At 34.3% G+C, this 15,989-nt stretch overlaps 1 protein-coding gene and 1 long non-coding RNA gene across 5 annotated transcripts in view; one reads left to right on the top strand and one right to left on the bottom strand.

Moving 5' to 3' along the window:
* Positions 1-15,971, bottom strand: part of LOC124955808 (M-phase inducer phosphatase-like) — a 67,940-nt gene extending 51,969 nt beyond the window's left edge. Inside the window, exons 1-3 of one of the 4 annotated variants that reach the window (XM_047510785.1) lie at positions 15,093-15,971; positions 12,928-13,142; positions 10,658-10,876 (exon numbers count right to left, since the gene is read on the bottom strand). In XM_047510785.1, the coding sequence (XP_047366741.1) occupies positions 10,658-10,850 (193 nt within the window). In that variant the 5' untranslated portion in view covers positions 10,851-10,876; positions 12,928-13,142; positions 15,093-15,971. Of the gene's footprint in view, positions 1-10,657; positions 10,877-11,521; positions 11,920-12,070; positions 12,089-12,927; positions 13,143-15,092 lie in introns of those variants that run through there. The other 3 variants (XM_047510786.1, XM_047510788.1, XM_047510787.1) reach the window with 3 other exon arrangements.
* Positions 5,337-15,476, top strand: LOC124955817. Its single transcript, XR_007102980.1, has 3 exons — positions 5,337-5,518; positions 7,859-8,067; positions 9,068-15,476. It is a non-coding gene; the product is annotated as an uncharacterized LOC124955817 (long non-coding RNA).
* Positions 15,972-15,989: the final 18 nt, after the last annotated feature.

Below are 15,989 nucleotides of genomic sequence, written 5' to 3'. Positions count from 1 at the left end.
CGCGCGTGTATATATACATAGCGACGCGTGGAATAATCGATATAATAACGAGCTGCTCGAAGGTACCCTGTTCGTTGACTCTCGACGTCACTGGCGTACAAAACTTTAAATCTTAATCTCCTATTAACGTACGAAATTATTCCTTATCTCGTGTTGATATCTATTAACGATTAAAAAAAAAAAAAAAAAAAAAAAAAAAAAGAGACAAAAAACAGAAGTAACAAAAACAAAAAATTATTTGACCTGCTCTCGAATTCTCGTTGGATCGAAAAAAGAAAAACATTCGCAAGACAATTTTCTTAAAAGAAAAAAAGAAAAAAATTGGTGATAATAATGGGGTGAAAAGAAAGGAAGAAGGAGAAGACGAAAGGTTGAAAAACGAACATTTCCCTATGAAGAGAAGATCCTTCAGGCCTCCGTTAACGTTCTCTCTTGAAGAAAAAGGGCGAAATAATCGTCCTGGAATATATCGGCCAACCGAAGAATTTATTCACCCTCGAGGTTCGTAAGAAAAAGTATTAACGGAGTCCTACGACAATGTACGGTGGCACGAGCCAAGTCGAGGGTTGGAATCGTAGCACGTTTTTGGGGGTACGTAGTTAGGTACAGGGGTGGCGCGTATTGAACTGCACTGTGCCAGGTGGTAGCTGCCGCCCCATGTGTGCTCATATGTCTGTCCCCCCCCCCTCTCTCTCTCTCTCTCTCTCTCTCTCTCTCTCTCTCTCTCTCTCTCTCTCACTCTCGTTTTATCGACAAGTAAGTAACGTTGGTACATCGACTTTATCTCTCTCTTTATGTGTAAGTTCAATGGTTGTATTTGAGAAACCATGGACGTGTGTGTTCTGTCGTGCATACGTTTATCATTCAAGGATTGCGATTTTAAAGGAGGTTAGCAACAAAGAACTCTAGACAATTATTTCTTTTCTTTCGCAAAAACCGACGCAAATTCTCGACGAGAAAAATTGTTAACCGTAGTAAAATATAGATATGTCATAAAAGAGGACATTAAACGCCTCCTAGTTAATATCAATCGGAAAAAAAAGGCAACTGTGTCGTTTTTTGTCCTAAGTCTAAACAAAAAAAAAAAGGGAAAAGGAAAAAGAAAAAGAGAGATAGAGAGAGAGAGAGAGTGCACACGTGGGTGCACGATATCGATTGACGGACCGGTCTAACGGGCGCGTGCCACCGTTACGAACGGCGACTACATACCCGTATGACACGCCATCCGTGAGATATTCTTTTTAACTGTATATGTGCTCTCGTCTATACGTTTTGCACGCGCGCAACGTGCCGTTGCTAACCCAAAGATTAAAGATTAAAATTGAAATAGAAAAACAATTTCCACAGTGGACACGAATGGACAATCATTGTTAAATAAATGTCCTTTTTTTTTTTATCGAAACGAATTTAATTTCCGTTTTAAATTATTCGTTAGGAGTATATAAATCGGGTTAAGTCGTAATTGAACGTTCAACGTCCGTTCCAAACGATTCCGCAACGAAACGGGAAAGTTTGTCGTTTGGGTTCGCGACGCACAGGGTCCGGTATCAAGTAACACCAGGTAATGATCGAGGAACCTACGCAAGGAAGATGGGGAAGGGGGTATAGGGGTTTCGGGTGGTTTCAGGGCTGGGGGTGGGGATTTACGAACGATCAAGTAAGGTAAGGGACCACGGGATCAAGGAAGGAAACCGTGTGCGCCATGTGTTATACATTCGAAACGAAACCGCACAGGTGCAACCTACCCCACCGTGACCGTCGACCGCGATCAAGAATATTAACATTCTAATTTCTTCACAGGTATTTCTCCACGTATTTATTTATTTTCGTTGACTTTCGATATATATATATATATATATATATATATATATATATATATTTATACAGTGGCAGCCATATAATTACATACAGTTAAAAAAATCAAATTTGTTTTGCTATTAATTTAATAATTAAATAAAAAACAATTTCGCTTTTTGCAAGTTCCTAGCACAATTTATGAAAGAAAAAAAAACATGGTTTCTTAATTTATTATAATTAACAAGATTCATGTACTTTGTTTTTTTTTTTTTTGTCAAAGAGTCCAATTTCTTGCTGGTACGTACTTACGTACATATAGAAATATCTATATTTTCACAAATAATTTTAATTTATAATAATAATAATCTACTTACGAAATTATTATGATAGTCTAAGTTGTTTGGATATCTTCTGATTTTACATTTTCTGCGAAGTTGTTTTACTAAGCGTCGTTGTTCCGATGTAATATTCTTACGTTTACTCATCGGAGTGATTTTATAAAACGTGTGAACTGTTCTACGCTTCAATATACACTGATGGATACTGTTTACATTCTCAATATCCTACCTTAAATACATACAATCGCAATGTATTTAAGTGGCCTCTACAAAATCGATAATGTGGAATACACATAATATTTACAAACATCTTTATTTCTTGGAATTCATAAAATCCCGATCATTGGTATATTCTTAAAAGTCGAAACTTGTTAGAAATAAACTATCGAACCAGCAGCTACATGTGTTTTAAAGTTAAAATATGAAGTGTACGTCGTAAGTATATGGCCATCACTGTATATATGTGTATGTGTATATTTCCAAATGGCAAATTACTTTTAAATAACAATACTTTCAATACTTTCAATACTTTCAATACTTTCAAAACTTTCAAAAAAATGCGTCTGAATGATTGCATTAAAAATATTATAAAAAGATATTATTTAAAAGATCCTATTTGGGCATTGTTAACTCCAAAAAAAAAAAAAGAAGTAAAAAATTGTTTTAATTTCTTTTGCGTAAAAAATATTCCTCAAGTAGTAAACACTGTCATGCGTATTTTTCATTGATAAAATAAATTAGTAACGCATAGAAAAAAAAAAAAAAAAAAAAGAAAGAAGATAGAAAAAGAGAAAAAAGAAAAAAAAAATCATAAAAAAAGCCCTTCCTTTGGACCATCTCTAGGTGTAATGTAACCCCCTTAACGGACGAAAATATCGATCAAACGGGACCATAGTATAGACCACATGAAGAATCCCTTCAAGTGGTATATCACCATACACAGACTCCCACGTCCAACGGTCGCGTGCCGTCGCTCGTGCAGGAAAGTCCTTCTCTCTCTCTCTCTCTCTCTCTCTCTCTCTATCTCTATCTATCTCCCTCTCTCTCTTTTATTTCTTCAGTAGGGTGAAAACGCACAGCCGTTGTATGTTATTCGCGAACCCTTCAGGGATGATGGGATGATTCACGACGGCGCATTAACGCGGAACATTAACTATGGAGCTACGACGAACTCGGATAACGAGTCATTGTTACACCCCTTTTTTCTATCGATGTGCGATAATGAGCCAAGCATTGTCCCTTGTCCCTATCTGACCATAGCCAGACAACGTCACGCCAGGTAGATATACATTGATACTTTATTTTACGTCCATACCTACGAGGATCCTCGAGATATATTCGATTAAATTAACGCTGCATAAAGCTGCTAGGAAAATTAACGAACGAAACCGATATATAATACTTGATATGGGTTTTATATATGGCATATACGTTCGGATCGTTTTTTTTTTTTTTCTTTATTTTCTCTCTCTCAATGTCTCTCTACGTATTTACGTATCTCGTTAACTTAGAATAATTTACAAGTAAGTAAGTATGTATAACTTGTGATTAGGATGTAGATTAATTAGAGCGAAGGGAGTTACGATAATTAACTTGAGTAATCGCATATCGATGGTTAGGAAATAGGAAGAAAGATATACACCATATGGTGTTGCATGTGGTCGCACGACATCGGTTAAATTGTTACACACGCGGTACGTAATGTGCACCATAAGACGACGATCACTATATTGTCATGTGCGAATTGCGATAGGTCGTGAATAGAATGTAACTAAAGTCGAAACTAAAAGAACATCCCTTCGAATATAAAAAGTCGAACTAAAATATATATATAATATAATAATAATCGAGATATTAAGTGTGTTCGATTAAAAATTTCACTTTACGATCGACTCATTCGTTATCACAAGATTTAAAAGATATCTCTCGTATTCGAGATGAATTTTTTTCTTTCTTTCTTTTTTTTTTTTTTTTTTTTTTTTTTTTTTTTTTTTTTTTTTTTTTTTTTCAATAGAGATCAATACATACGAAAAAAAGAAAAGAAGAGAAATAAAAGATTTACGTTAACGGCGAGTAAATTTTCGCATGACCATTTTTTTGAACGGTGAAAAGCGCACCCGTTAATTTACATCTGCGATAAATTCGTACAATGGTTTTGCACCTTGTGCAGCATTGTCTAAAGAATTCTGACTTTTGTTATATACCTATACGTATATCGCATGCTCGTTTAATTACTACAAAGCCGAAGGCGCGTGGAAGGCGAAGATGAAATAATGGAAGAAGAAATGCGACGGGGGTTAAAGGTGATGGCGAAAGGGAGGAGGGTAGGGGGAAGAACAACAGGGGAGAGAAACGTTTGCGAGAGACGTAAATTGAGAACAACGTTCTGTAAATACACACACATATATATATATATATATATACACATATGTACATAAATATAAGTACATAATAGGGCGAATAATATTAAAGAATCTTATATCGTATGCTATTTATATTTATATATAATATAAAAATCTGAAGACAGATATATAAATAAAGATAGGAAGAGAGAAAGGAGAGATAAAGAATGTGTGATAACGAAGATGAAAAAGGCGTGTAACGGCTATTCTCAGAAAAAGAGAGAGGGAGAGAGAAGAAAAAAAAAGTTGGACCAACGAAAAGTTGAATTCGTGTGAATATATTTCGGATGTAACTACCACGGTGAATTTGTAATAAAGCATTATATTATGTACATAAGTACGCTTGCTCCTGGGTTACTCGAAATGATCCTTGGCTATTTGTAAAAGCAAGAACTTACGAGAGAGAAAAAGAAAGAGAGAGATGTGGTAAAAGAAACAAGATGAGAGACCAGACGAGAAGACCAGTGTCGTGTGTAAGTACGAGAAAACAGGCACTGGGTGGGATGGGATGGTACGGGATGGGATGAAATGGGGTGAGGGGGTAGTACCTACGTACCAACCATTAATAGTTCGGTGACTGGAACTCTCCCTTTTTATTCTTTTTTCGTTAGATCCCTCGTTCTCTCTTCTTCGTTTTCTTAAAACCAATCTCTCTCTCTCTCTCTCTCTCTCACTACGTCCTTCTTTCTCAGTAGTGTCACCCTCTTCTTTCCTCCTTGTCCCGTCTCCTTAGTTTCCTTACATCTCTTATCCTCTCCCTTTCCCTCTTCGTCTACGTCAGGCTTACCCCGTGTTCACCTTTTGGATCCCCGCGTTTCGGTGGCATTAGTGAGAAAGAGAAAACGGGACGTATACCAAGAAGAAGAAAGAGAAGAAGAAGTAGAAGAAGAAGAAGAAGAAAAAGAAGAAGAAGAAGAGGGGTGAATCGTGGCAGTCGACACGCGCTCAACGAATTTTTCATCCAACGGATATCTTCTAAGGGTAAGTATTATTAAACCTCCCTATGAACATGAAACCAACGATCAACCAGAGTATTTTTCATTTCATTTCATTTTGACGGGGATCGATTGGAACAAATATTTAGATAATATTCATCATTCAATGATTATCTTAAATGAAATTAAAATCGTTCGATGTTCGAGATAATTACTTAAATAATCACAATTTTTTTAAGTATGATAATTAAGGTGAAACGAACGATCAATGGCGAATTTTTCATTTGATTTCATGACGACTAAAAATTTCATATTGACGACGACGAAATATTTCGATAGAATAGATTATTATATAACTTAAGATGTTCGAGGTCTACTTAGATGACTAACGATTAATCATACTTTTTAAATATCATCTTAGAATGATCGTCGTGATTTTGTCTAATAAACACACGCACACACACTCATATATATATATATATATATATATATATATATATATAAGTAAAAGGCATTTAAGAAATGTCAACAATGTCAAGAAACATTATGGTTACATTTTTCTTTTTTTCTTTCATTATCTTTATTCCATTCCTTCCGACCGACGAAAGGTTCGTTAAAGAAGAATTTATTCGCAATGTTGAGAGGAATAAAAGAGAGAGAGAGAGAGAGAGAGAGAGAGAGAGAGAAACAGAGTGAGTGAAAAAAAGGCCCGATTAGTAATTCGGTCTGTGACCGTTAAAGGTTGCCTAAGTGCAAGCCTTCATATTCCAAAATGTTGCGCGACCTGCCTTACCGGCCCTACAGGATATGTTAATATATCCCGTAGAAGACCCCAAGGTCTTGAAAACCCTTTACATCTCTTCACCCCCCCTTCTTTCTCCCTCCTTCTCTCTCTCTCTCGTTTTCCCTGAGCCCTTTCCCTTCTCCCTCTCTCTTTCTGTCTGTGTTCCTTGGAGCAGTCTCTTACTCGAAGATATTTAAATTTTAAATCCCGATCGGAAAGCCATAGGTCGAAAAAAGGTTGGCGCTTCTCGTTTCGGCCGTTCCTATTTTTCTTTCTTTTTTTCTTTTTTCGTTACCAATATCACCGGTGTCCTGCCCCGTCGCTCATATTGTCCTACACTTTCACATACGTAAGTTATACAATCGCATTCACACGTTCGTGTCCGTATGCGTAATATATAATTTATATTATATAATATATATTTGGAAATCAATTTCTTCTCAAATGAAATTCTTTATCTGGCGAAATTTCGAATAAATGAAATTCGAGTTTCGATCAGTCTCGTATCTTCTTCTCTTTTTTTTTCTTTTTTTTTTCTTTTTTTTTTTTTTTTTCCTTTAAATCGATAAAATTTTTCAGATCGATTCGTTACAACTGTCGTTCCCGTATGGGAACGATTCGTACGTGAACGATGGGAAAGTTAAAGGCAAAAAGAAGACAAAAAGGGAAGGGGAAATGAAGAGAGTGGGGGTACAAGGTAGGATTCCGTCGTATCTCTCTCATCATCGTATAGATCGATAAGCAAATACACGATACGACGATAATGATGGTCGTGAACAGCATCGTGAATCGAAATGATGATTGTCCATCGATCAGTGATCGAGATTTCGTAAAAATTAAATATCACTTTCCGTTAATTCTTTAGGTTTAGGTAGCTTAAAAACTGGGTTCCACCTTTTGCTTAGCTTTTTATACATAGTGAGATATATTTAAACCCATCTCGAAAAGTTGAAGTTGACATATGCATAGTCATACAATTTAATATTTTATTTAAACTTTTTCATTCAGTTTTTCCATTTTTCTTTTATATTTAAAAAAATTCTGCGCAACTTGAGTTCTTATTTTTTATTTTCTTTAAAATCGTATGCCTCCAAAAGTTAATCAAATCCTTATCGCACACGATACGAGATAATAAACGAATGAAGGTTAAAACGTATCTAACTAATCGATAATCGAATTTAATAGATATTTAGCCGTCTAAGTTGCGTGCAAAACAGGTGTATTTCCACCTTACGGCCACGGTTTCTGTTTTTACTCTTTTTTTTTTTTTTTTTTTTTTTTTTTTTTTTTTTTTCCCCTTTTCTTTTCTTTTTCCATTCCAAGTGTACGTTTTCCGTTGAACATTACCCATACCAGTAGTAGTGTTAACATCAATTACTATAGTTCACCGAGGCGAGACCCTTCTTTTCCCTACCTTTTTTCTCGTGTCGAGGGAAATGAACGAATGAATTTCAAGTACTTGCATACTTTTGCGAACGTGGAGGCCATTGGTTATTAATATTGAATTTTTGAAAGAAAAAAAGATAAAAAAAAGACAATGAATAAATAAATAATAGTAATATAATACGATACAATAGCCACTCGTAAATATTTTTATTGTAGCTTTTTTCCCTCTCCAGACAAGAGAGACGTTCTATGAGTGATAATAGTGCAACATACGTAAGTCAACCTCTAGGTTTTACCCTTTAGCAAAGTGCAACGTATTTCCGGGGCAACGAACGAGAACGGAGAGAACATGTGGCAGAGTACTACGCCGATACTACGATAATAGAAAAAATTTCATCGATGGAAATCGTATTTATGGGGATTATGTAAGTAAAATAAATGGAAAATTGAAAATTCGCAGAAAAAGAAAGATCGATTTTACAAAAATATTTTTCTTCGATAGTAATGTATTATATGGTTCACGAGTGTTATTTAAAAATTTACGTTAAAAAATTCGAAATAATTGATTAATATAAAGCAAACATTAAACCTCGTTTTATTAAAAATTATTTTTTTTTCAAATTCAGTGTGCCAATGATTATGTGCCACAAATAACATTTATTTCCCTTATCGTAGTTTTTGTCTAATGGAAATTTTTTGTTTAAAAGTCACAATTTTTTTTCCTTGATCGTTAAGAAATTGCAGAAATTTTTTATTGATAATAATAGTAAATCCGAACATTCCCATATTTTTATTAAATTGAAGATATTAAAAATCATCTTGGTCAGGGAAGAGCTAGTTTTCTCTTTTTTTTTTTAACGCATCTTTTTTAAGGGCTTCTCGATGTTTTTCATTTTTGATAATACTCGTATTATCGAAGTATTATCAAAAATGACTCTACTTCATTCGACATAGATAACACTTGAAGAAGATAACGAATTGTTTTAATTTTTATGTTGCGAAAAATATTCCTCCGACTAGCACATATATTCAATGATCTTTTTATTAGCAAAATAGATCACGTGGCAAAAAAAAATTCCTAAAAATTGTCTTTCCTTGGACGATCTAAGTTTACGTAATCCTTTAAATAACAAATGCAATTCCAAATAAATCAAATTTCATTAAAACAGACGAGAGGTGTTGATTGGATGAAATATATATGAAATATATAATAATAATAATATATATTTACAATAAAAAATAAAAAATACAATTATTATAGGACAAATCGTAATATCTCAACCCCCACCCAACTCGTCTAAAAATCGCTAGACGAGCAAGTAAACCCAGATGGGTGTCCCGCCGCGATAGGGAGAAACGCGCGAATCTGAGACTTTTTGCGAGCGAACAGCTGATCTCTTAACGGTCTTCGTATTACGGGGGTAGGTCAGTGCCCTTCGAGCGAGAGAGACGGCGGTGCGTGTGCGAAAGGAAGAAGACTATACGTAGAGCGTGCCGTTCACCAATACGACGAATAGAGTGAAGAGAGGGGAAGACAGAGAGAAAGAGAGAGGGAGAGAGAGAAAGAGAAAGAGAACAACACAGGGCTGGGCTCCCGCCAGGGCAAAAGAGGGCACCAACCCAACCAGCCTACCAGTCAGTCAACCAGCCAGCCAGCCAGCCAGCCAGCCAGCCAGCCAGCCAGCCAGCCAGCCAACCAGCCAACCAACCAGCCAACCATCCAGCCAGGCCAGCCAGTCAGCCACCCGACGAAAAGGCAGGTGAGCACCTGGTCTAAAAGTTCGGCACGAGCTACTACTTGCCTCTTGGTTACGAAGGGGTGCTCAACGGTCCTCCTGCTAGTACGCACACAATCGTTTATTCCGTCTCAAGATGGGTGCCAATAAATACAAGAGACCGTACGACGCATTTCACTTTTGCTATCGACACGGCTTCGAGGGTTCAAAGGCAAGCTGCTTTCGATTACATTACTTTCTCTCTCTCTCTCTCTCTCTCTCTCTCTCTCTCTCTCTCTCTCTCGCCTTTCCTTCCTAACCTATCTTTTTCTAAACAATGGACTAACAGCCCTCCTTTCTTCGTTATACTCAACAATCCGATATATTCCGCGAATTAGTTTAACGTCAACGCTACGTAACGTTTCAATCGACATTTCAATCCACCATTTCGATTAATATTTTAATCGATAAATGAATTGAGTAATGAAACGGTTAATTTTCTTGTAATTAAAAATTTTTTTAATACAGATATTTAGATATATTTTATAATTATCGATGTCGAATAATAACATTATATATCGTTCATCCCTTTCGTTGCAAATGAAAAGAAAATAATAATAATAATAATAATAATAATAATGATAATAATAATAAGAATAATAAAAGGGAAAGAAAACAACATATTGAATGGTCGAATTAGGATCGAATTTAATGATGCGTCTCGGGTCGAATGAGAACCGTGAGGTACTTAAAGACGACGTTCGAGGAGTTCAAAGCCGTAGCAGACATCCCCGGACTCCTCAAGGACGGGGAAATCCCTGTCACCCCATACCATCCCATTTCTTCCCTGAGATACACGCCTCTCGTAGACCAAACCTGACGTTATCTCGTCACATTGTTATTGCTATTTCTCCTATCATCTCCGTTAAACAAATTCGATTTATTTTATTACATACATTTACGTTACATACATAAAAAAAAAAAAAAAAAAAAAAAATACCGATTTTTATCTAATATTATTACAATTATTGTGAAATTATTGTTTGATTCGAAATAACTAATAAACGTCGCGAGCCGATTAAAAACAAAAAAATAGGTCCTAAAGTAGTAATAAAAAAAAAAGTAATAATAATAATAACAGTTTCCCATGTAATTTTCGATGTACATTGTATCGAACAAAGAGAAGTTTACACATTTGTTAAAAAAACAAAAAAAAAAAAAAAGAAAAAAAGGAGAAAAAAGTTAACAAATAAAAAAAAAATGTTTGACTGAAAAAAGTGTGATTATTGAAAGGACTTACCTAAACGCAGATCTGAATTGTTCGTATCACTTTCCATACATTCTTTTAACGATATCGTAGACTTATCGAAATCACGAATCATGCTTGATACCGGCGAGACTATTTCCAGCGACGTATCCTGAACCTTTTGCGGAGAATTCTCTTCGATCTCGGTGATTTTCATTAACGGAACGATTCTACGCACCTGTGACATTGTTCTTCACCTATGTGTCTCGTTATCTGTGGATAAAAAAAAAAGAATGAATCATTTTATCATATGAATTACCAAAAACGTATAAAATAACAAAAGAACAAAAAAAAAAAAAAATCTCTATTAAATTAAATAACGTTGAACAAATGATATTGAAAATTATGTGGGTGATTAAATGTCGGTGAAAAAAAAAAAACGAGAAAAAAGATCAACAACAAATATTATTCATATAACTATTCTTATAATTATTCCATTTTTTGTTTTTTTGTTTTTCATGTAACTTCTCGTATACCTAATAAACAAATCAATAATATATAATATATATATACAATCGATTATAATATACAATATTTCGTTTACATTTCTATCGAAATACTATTATTATATTTTAATAAATGTTCAAATACTTAATTAAATCGAGCATTAAAGGAACATTGCCATGAAAGTTTCTTTCAATAACGAAAAAACGAATGCGAATCTTTGAAAATGCAGGGGAACGAACCGCTCGATTGATTCGACGAAGGCCTATAATAGTGTTATACATATGTATAAGATAGAGAGAAGTATCAGCTGATTAATCGCAATAGCAAACACGTCGCCGCCGGAGAGATATGCCTTTCTCAATGTCAAAAGGGACAGACGATTGCAAACTGTTTCTAAGCAATACGACTTACTGTATTTTTTACAAAGTAATAGTAACTGTCCAATCCCGATAATTCCTTAGCGAATTATACGATCGTGTACGATCTTACGACCCGACGATATTAATATATCACGTTAATAACGAGTACGAGCCACGTTAATAAATCTATTCGATTAATGATGTACAATTTATTTAATTAAATTAATTAAAAAATGTACATAATGATTTAATGGAATCGATAATACATCCATAATGATATACAATAATTACACAGTTTCGATTTCTTTCGACAAGCATGACATACAACAACAACAAAGAAAAAGAAAAAGAAGAAGAAGAAGAAGAGAAGGAGGAGGAAGCAATATGATCGTTTGAGAACGGGATCCACGAGAAACAAGAGATAAAAAAAAAAAAAAAAAAAAAAAAAAAAACAAAGTGGTCTGTCGAACGATCGATCGATCAGAAGGGAGAAAAAAAATGGCGAACGAGATTTCACGAACGTTACCGATCTCTCCCTATCTTTCTCCCTCTCTCTCTCTCTCTCTCTCTCTCGTTCGCGACAAACGACAATGACAATTACGATTAATGGATTCAATGATGATAAGGAATTCGTGATCGTGATTATTATCGTAGATCGCACGCGACGATCCTCACTCGATCGCACCTCGACATAAACTGACCGACGAACGTCCGTTCTCGTTCTGTTCTCTTCTTATGAAAGAAGGAAGGTCTCTAGTACCACAGTGTGAGCGCATATTTGCGATAAACAAAGCACCAACGACGACGACGACGACGACGACGACAACGACGACGATGACGACCTCGAGACAGTAGAGAGAGAGAGAGAGAGAGAGAGAGGGAAAGAGAGAAGAGAGAAAAGAAAAAAAAGAGATAGAAGAAAAAAGAGAAAAAAGAAAAAAGAAAAAGGGAAGAAGCGAGAGAGGACACATCGAGGAAGATGGAAGTAGGAAGGGAGGAGGAGGAGGATGAGTAGGGGGGGCGTAGGAAGACGGATAAGCGCGAGAGCTTATATATGTCGTGCGTGTGTGTGTTTGGGTGACAGAGAGAGAGAGAGAGAGAGAGAGAGACGAGGACCGAATGTCGCCGTCTGGTGTATTATGGGGGGTCCAGACCCTTCGTAACAGTCACTACTTTCGTGTGTGGATACTATATATCTATATATACATATATATACAGATAGATATGTTCTGTATATAACAGAGCTCGCCCACGTTATTGCGAACGGTCCGTTACTCGGTTACTCGAGCGACTCGAGAATAGTGACGCGAGTGATCTCTTGTATTGTGTATATATATATATATATATATATACGTATTATACATGCATATATATATATATATGTATATATGTACGTATGTATGTATGTATATGTCATCTCGTATAATCGAAGAGAAACTTTACAGCTTCCTCCCTTACCCTTCACGACCTGCACGCCGATTGGGTTGCCTATCCTTAAGGAGACTTGAATTTCCAGCTGTACGTGCGTATTGTATATGGATGTATGATGCGTCTTGCGTGCGTGCATATATATATGTTTGTTCGTTCATGTGTATTACGTATGTGCATACGCGTAGTTGAATCTTCTCTTTCGTCGTCGTAGTCGTTAAAAGTTTATAACGATCAAAAACTTGCTGGAAAGGAAAAATTTTTTACGAAATTATTCGAGTAATCGTCGTTCGGAACGTACGTTGAAGGACTTTCCTTTTTTCTTCCTTTTCCTTTTTTGCCTTAACGAAGATAAGAAAAAATGATAGAACAAAAATGATACGGCAGTATTGAATTGAGAGATGAAAAAATAAAAAGTATTAAAAGTACGAGATACATTATAAAATTGTAATAATTGTTTATATTTAAAAGTTCGACTTCGAATTCGACGTCATTTAATAATCTATTAATACGAAATGACTAGGAAGGAACACGTAATTTGTCCTACGTAGTATGACTCGTATTGTTTATAACAATATTTTTGTATTTCAATCGGTAAAGTAAACGACAAGTGATATTCATGTTGGTTCTTTAAATTGAGTAACGCTCAATGATTCCATAACATGCAGCAAGCGTATCAATGAAATTTAATCTTCAAGGAACGATTAAAAAAAAAAAAAAAAAAAAAAAAAAAAAAAAAAGAAAGAAAATATCCTCGATAGCAAAAAATATTTGGTTTCTCGGTTGTCATAGGAAAGTTATTTCGTATCATCTCGTATGCTCGTGATGACGATGATGATGATGATGACGATGACGATGCTCGTTGACCCGTCAAATTATATAGATCAAATTTCATGTATATACATATATACAGGGTAATTATAAATTAAGATGCCAGTTGAATATCTCCTTTGTTAGAAATAATAGAAACAAAAAAAAGAAATATACGTACGTATATATGTATGTATGGCGATTGTATTACATACAAGGAAATAATTGAAACTTTGAAAATGAATGGAATTTAAACGAGCTATTACTATCTTCTTTTTTCTTTTCTTTTCCTTTCTTCGCTGCTTTTTTTTTTTTTTTTTTTATTATACATTAATCTTAAAGTTATATTAAACATATAAAGTCTCGTTAATTATTAACCATTAGATCTACGCCCGTTAACTTTTCTTTTGCAAGATAATTCATTCGAATATATAATTTTAATAAACGAACGAGAAAAAGAAAATGGATTGAGAACAATGAAAAAACCTAAAAGTTATTAAACTTCTTAAGTTTAAGAGGAAATCGTAAATATTATTCGACGTAATAATGCTTCTTAATATATATATTATATAATATATATTTTATTATTTCTAATAAACGAAATATTCACCTGGTCCTTAATTTATAATCACCCTGTATACATATAAACATATTTATACATAAATACATACAGACACGACACACGTGAATCTCGTGTATACGGTGACACATTGTGTATCGTATCGCTATTCGGATGTCCCACAAAAAGTGAAATTCGAGAGGTCTTTGAAAATTACTTATGGATCATTTAACAACAATTTTCCATACCGATTATTATATATATATATATATACATATATACATATGCATATATATATATGTCGTAAGGGACGAGTGAAGAGATGATGAAGGGTGGGGAAATCATCAAACCCATCAAAAAGACCAATAAAGCTTAACCTATAATGACGTAACATACATATGTATATATACGTATCAACTATATCGCGTAGTCACGATCAACGAGAGAAGAAAGCCGGAATTAGAGGAATCGACCTGCCCTTTCGAGCGTTCATACATATATTTACTAATATCAGATTAATTCATTAACCTTAAATAAGAAAAATATCATAGCCGTTAATGTAACTTGATCGTACACCATTTCAATGGGTTATGTTACAGTATTTGATCTAATTAATAATTGATATATTCATCGAAACGTTCATTTTGAAGGTAAACAATTTTTTCGAAATTTGTCTAACGTTAGAACGATAAATAAATAAATGAAAAAAAATATAGATATGTACATACATCATGTACATATGCGTATATATATATATATATATATATGTGTGTGTAAATATATATCCTGTTGCGAGAAAGAAATATAGAACAACAATAATGCTTACCTAGACGAGATGATATCACGACGTGAGAATCCTGTTTGATGACCAATAGAATTAACATGACCAATAAGAGAGATCGATCATTCGATATTATTACGTTGAAAGCTAATTCCAATATGACGATGAACTTGTTAAACCCTCCATAACGCATACGTTTCAAATATAAATCGTTTATCCATAAGAAATAAATACGTCGATCACGGTACGTGCGCGCGCCAAAAACGGTGGCGCTCTCTGTCGGCCAGAAATATGATACCGATCGGAAATACGTAATCGATAAAATGAACGAATCATCGTTAAGTAATTAAATTTATTGTCTTGATTTAAACTAGTATCCGAATGAAATAAATAAATAAATAAATAAATAACTAAATAATATATTAATAAATATAATAAATTGTTTGTTAATATTATTTTCTTATTAAACACTTGATAGCATTAAATTAATTAACGCGTTTGTTTCATTTGAAAAGTTCGCGCCTTTTTACAAATTTTGTTATTCATTTTATTTTATTCTTTTTAATTATATAAAAATATCATTCTTAAAACTTGAAAGAAATGGTGTGAACTTTTTCAATGTATTGTCCACGTAATTAAATATCACAAAGGTGAGAACGAATTAGATCGATACAATTTGTTAAACGAAATTTCGATAATTTATTTATTCGTATTAAATTTGTGGATTCCTTTCACAAATCTCTCTTTATCGTTGATGTAACAACACATGCGTCGATGATTATAAATATAATAAAATATTCCTAACGTGTCCTGTACAACCAGGAATGTAACAATATATATCATAAAGTTATAAATATAACGATCACGACGACATTGTCCTGCGCTATTCTCGATCTTACATGAAAGGTATCGTTAATTTTAAGGCACGTACAAAGCTATTTT

This window comes from Vespa velutina, chromosome 19, assembly GCF_912470025.1.
Source record: "Vespa velutina chromosome 19, iVesVel2.1, whole genome shotgun sequence".
NCBI classification, from domain to species: domain Eukaryota; kingdom Metazoa; phylum Arthropoda; class Insecta; order Hymenoptera; family Vespidae; genus Vespa; species Vespa velutina.
This window is presented reverse-complemented; position numbering and strand designations above follow the sequence as displayed.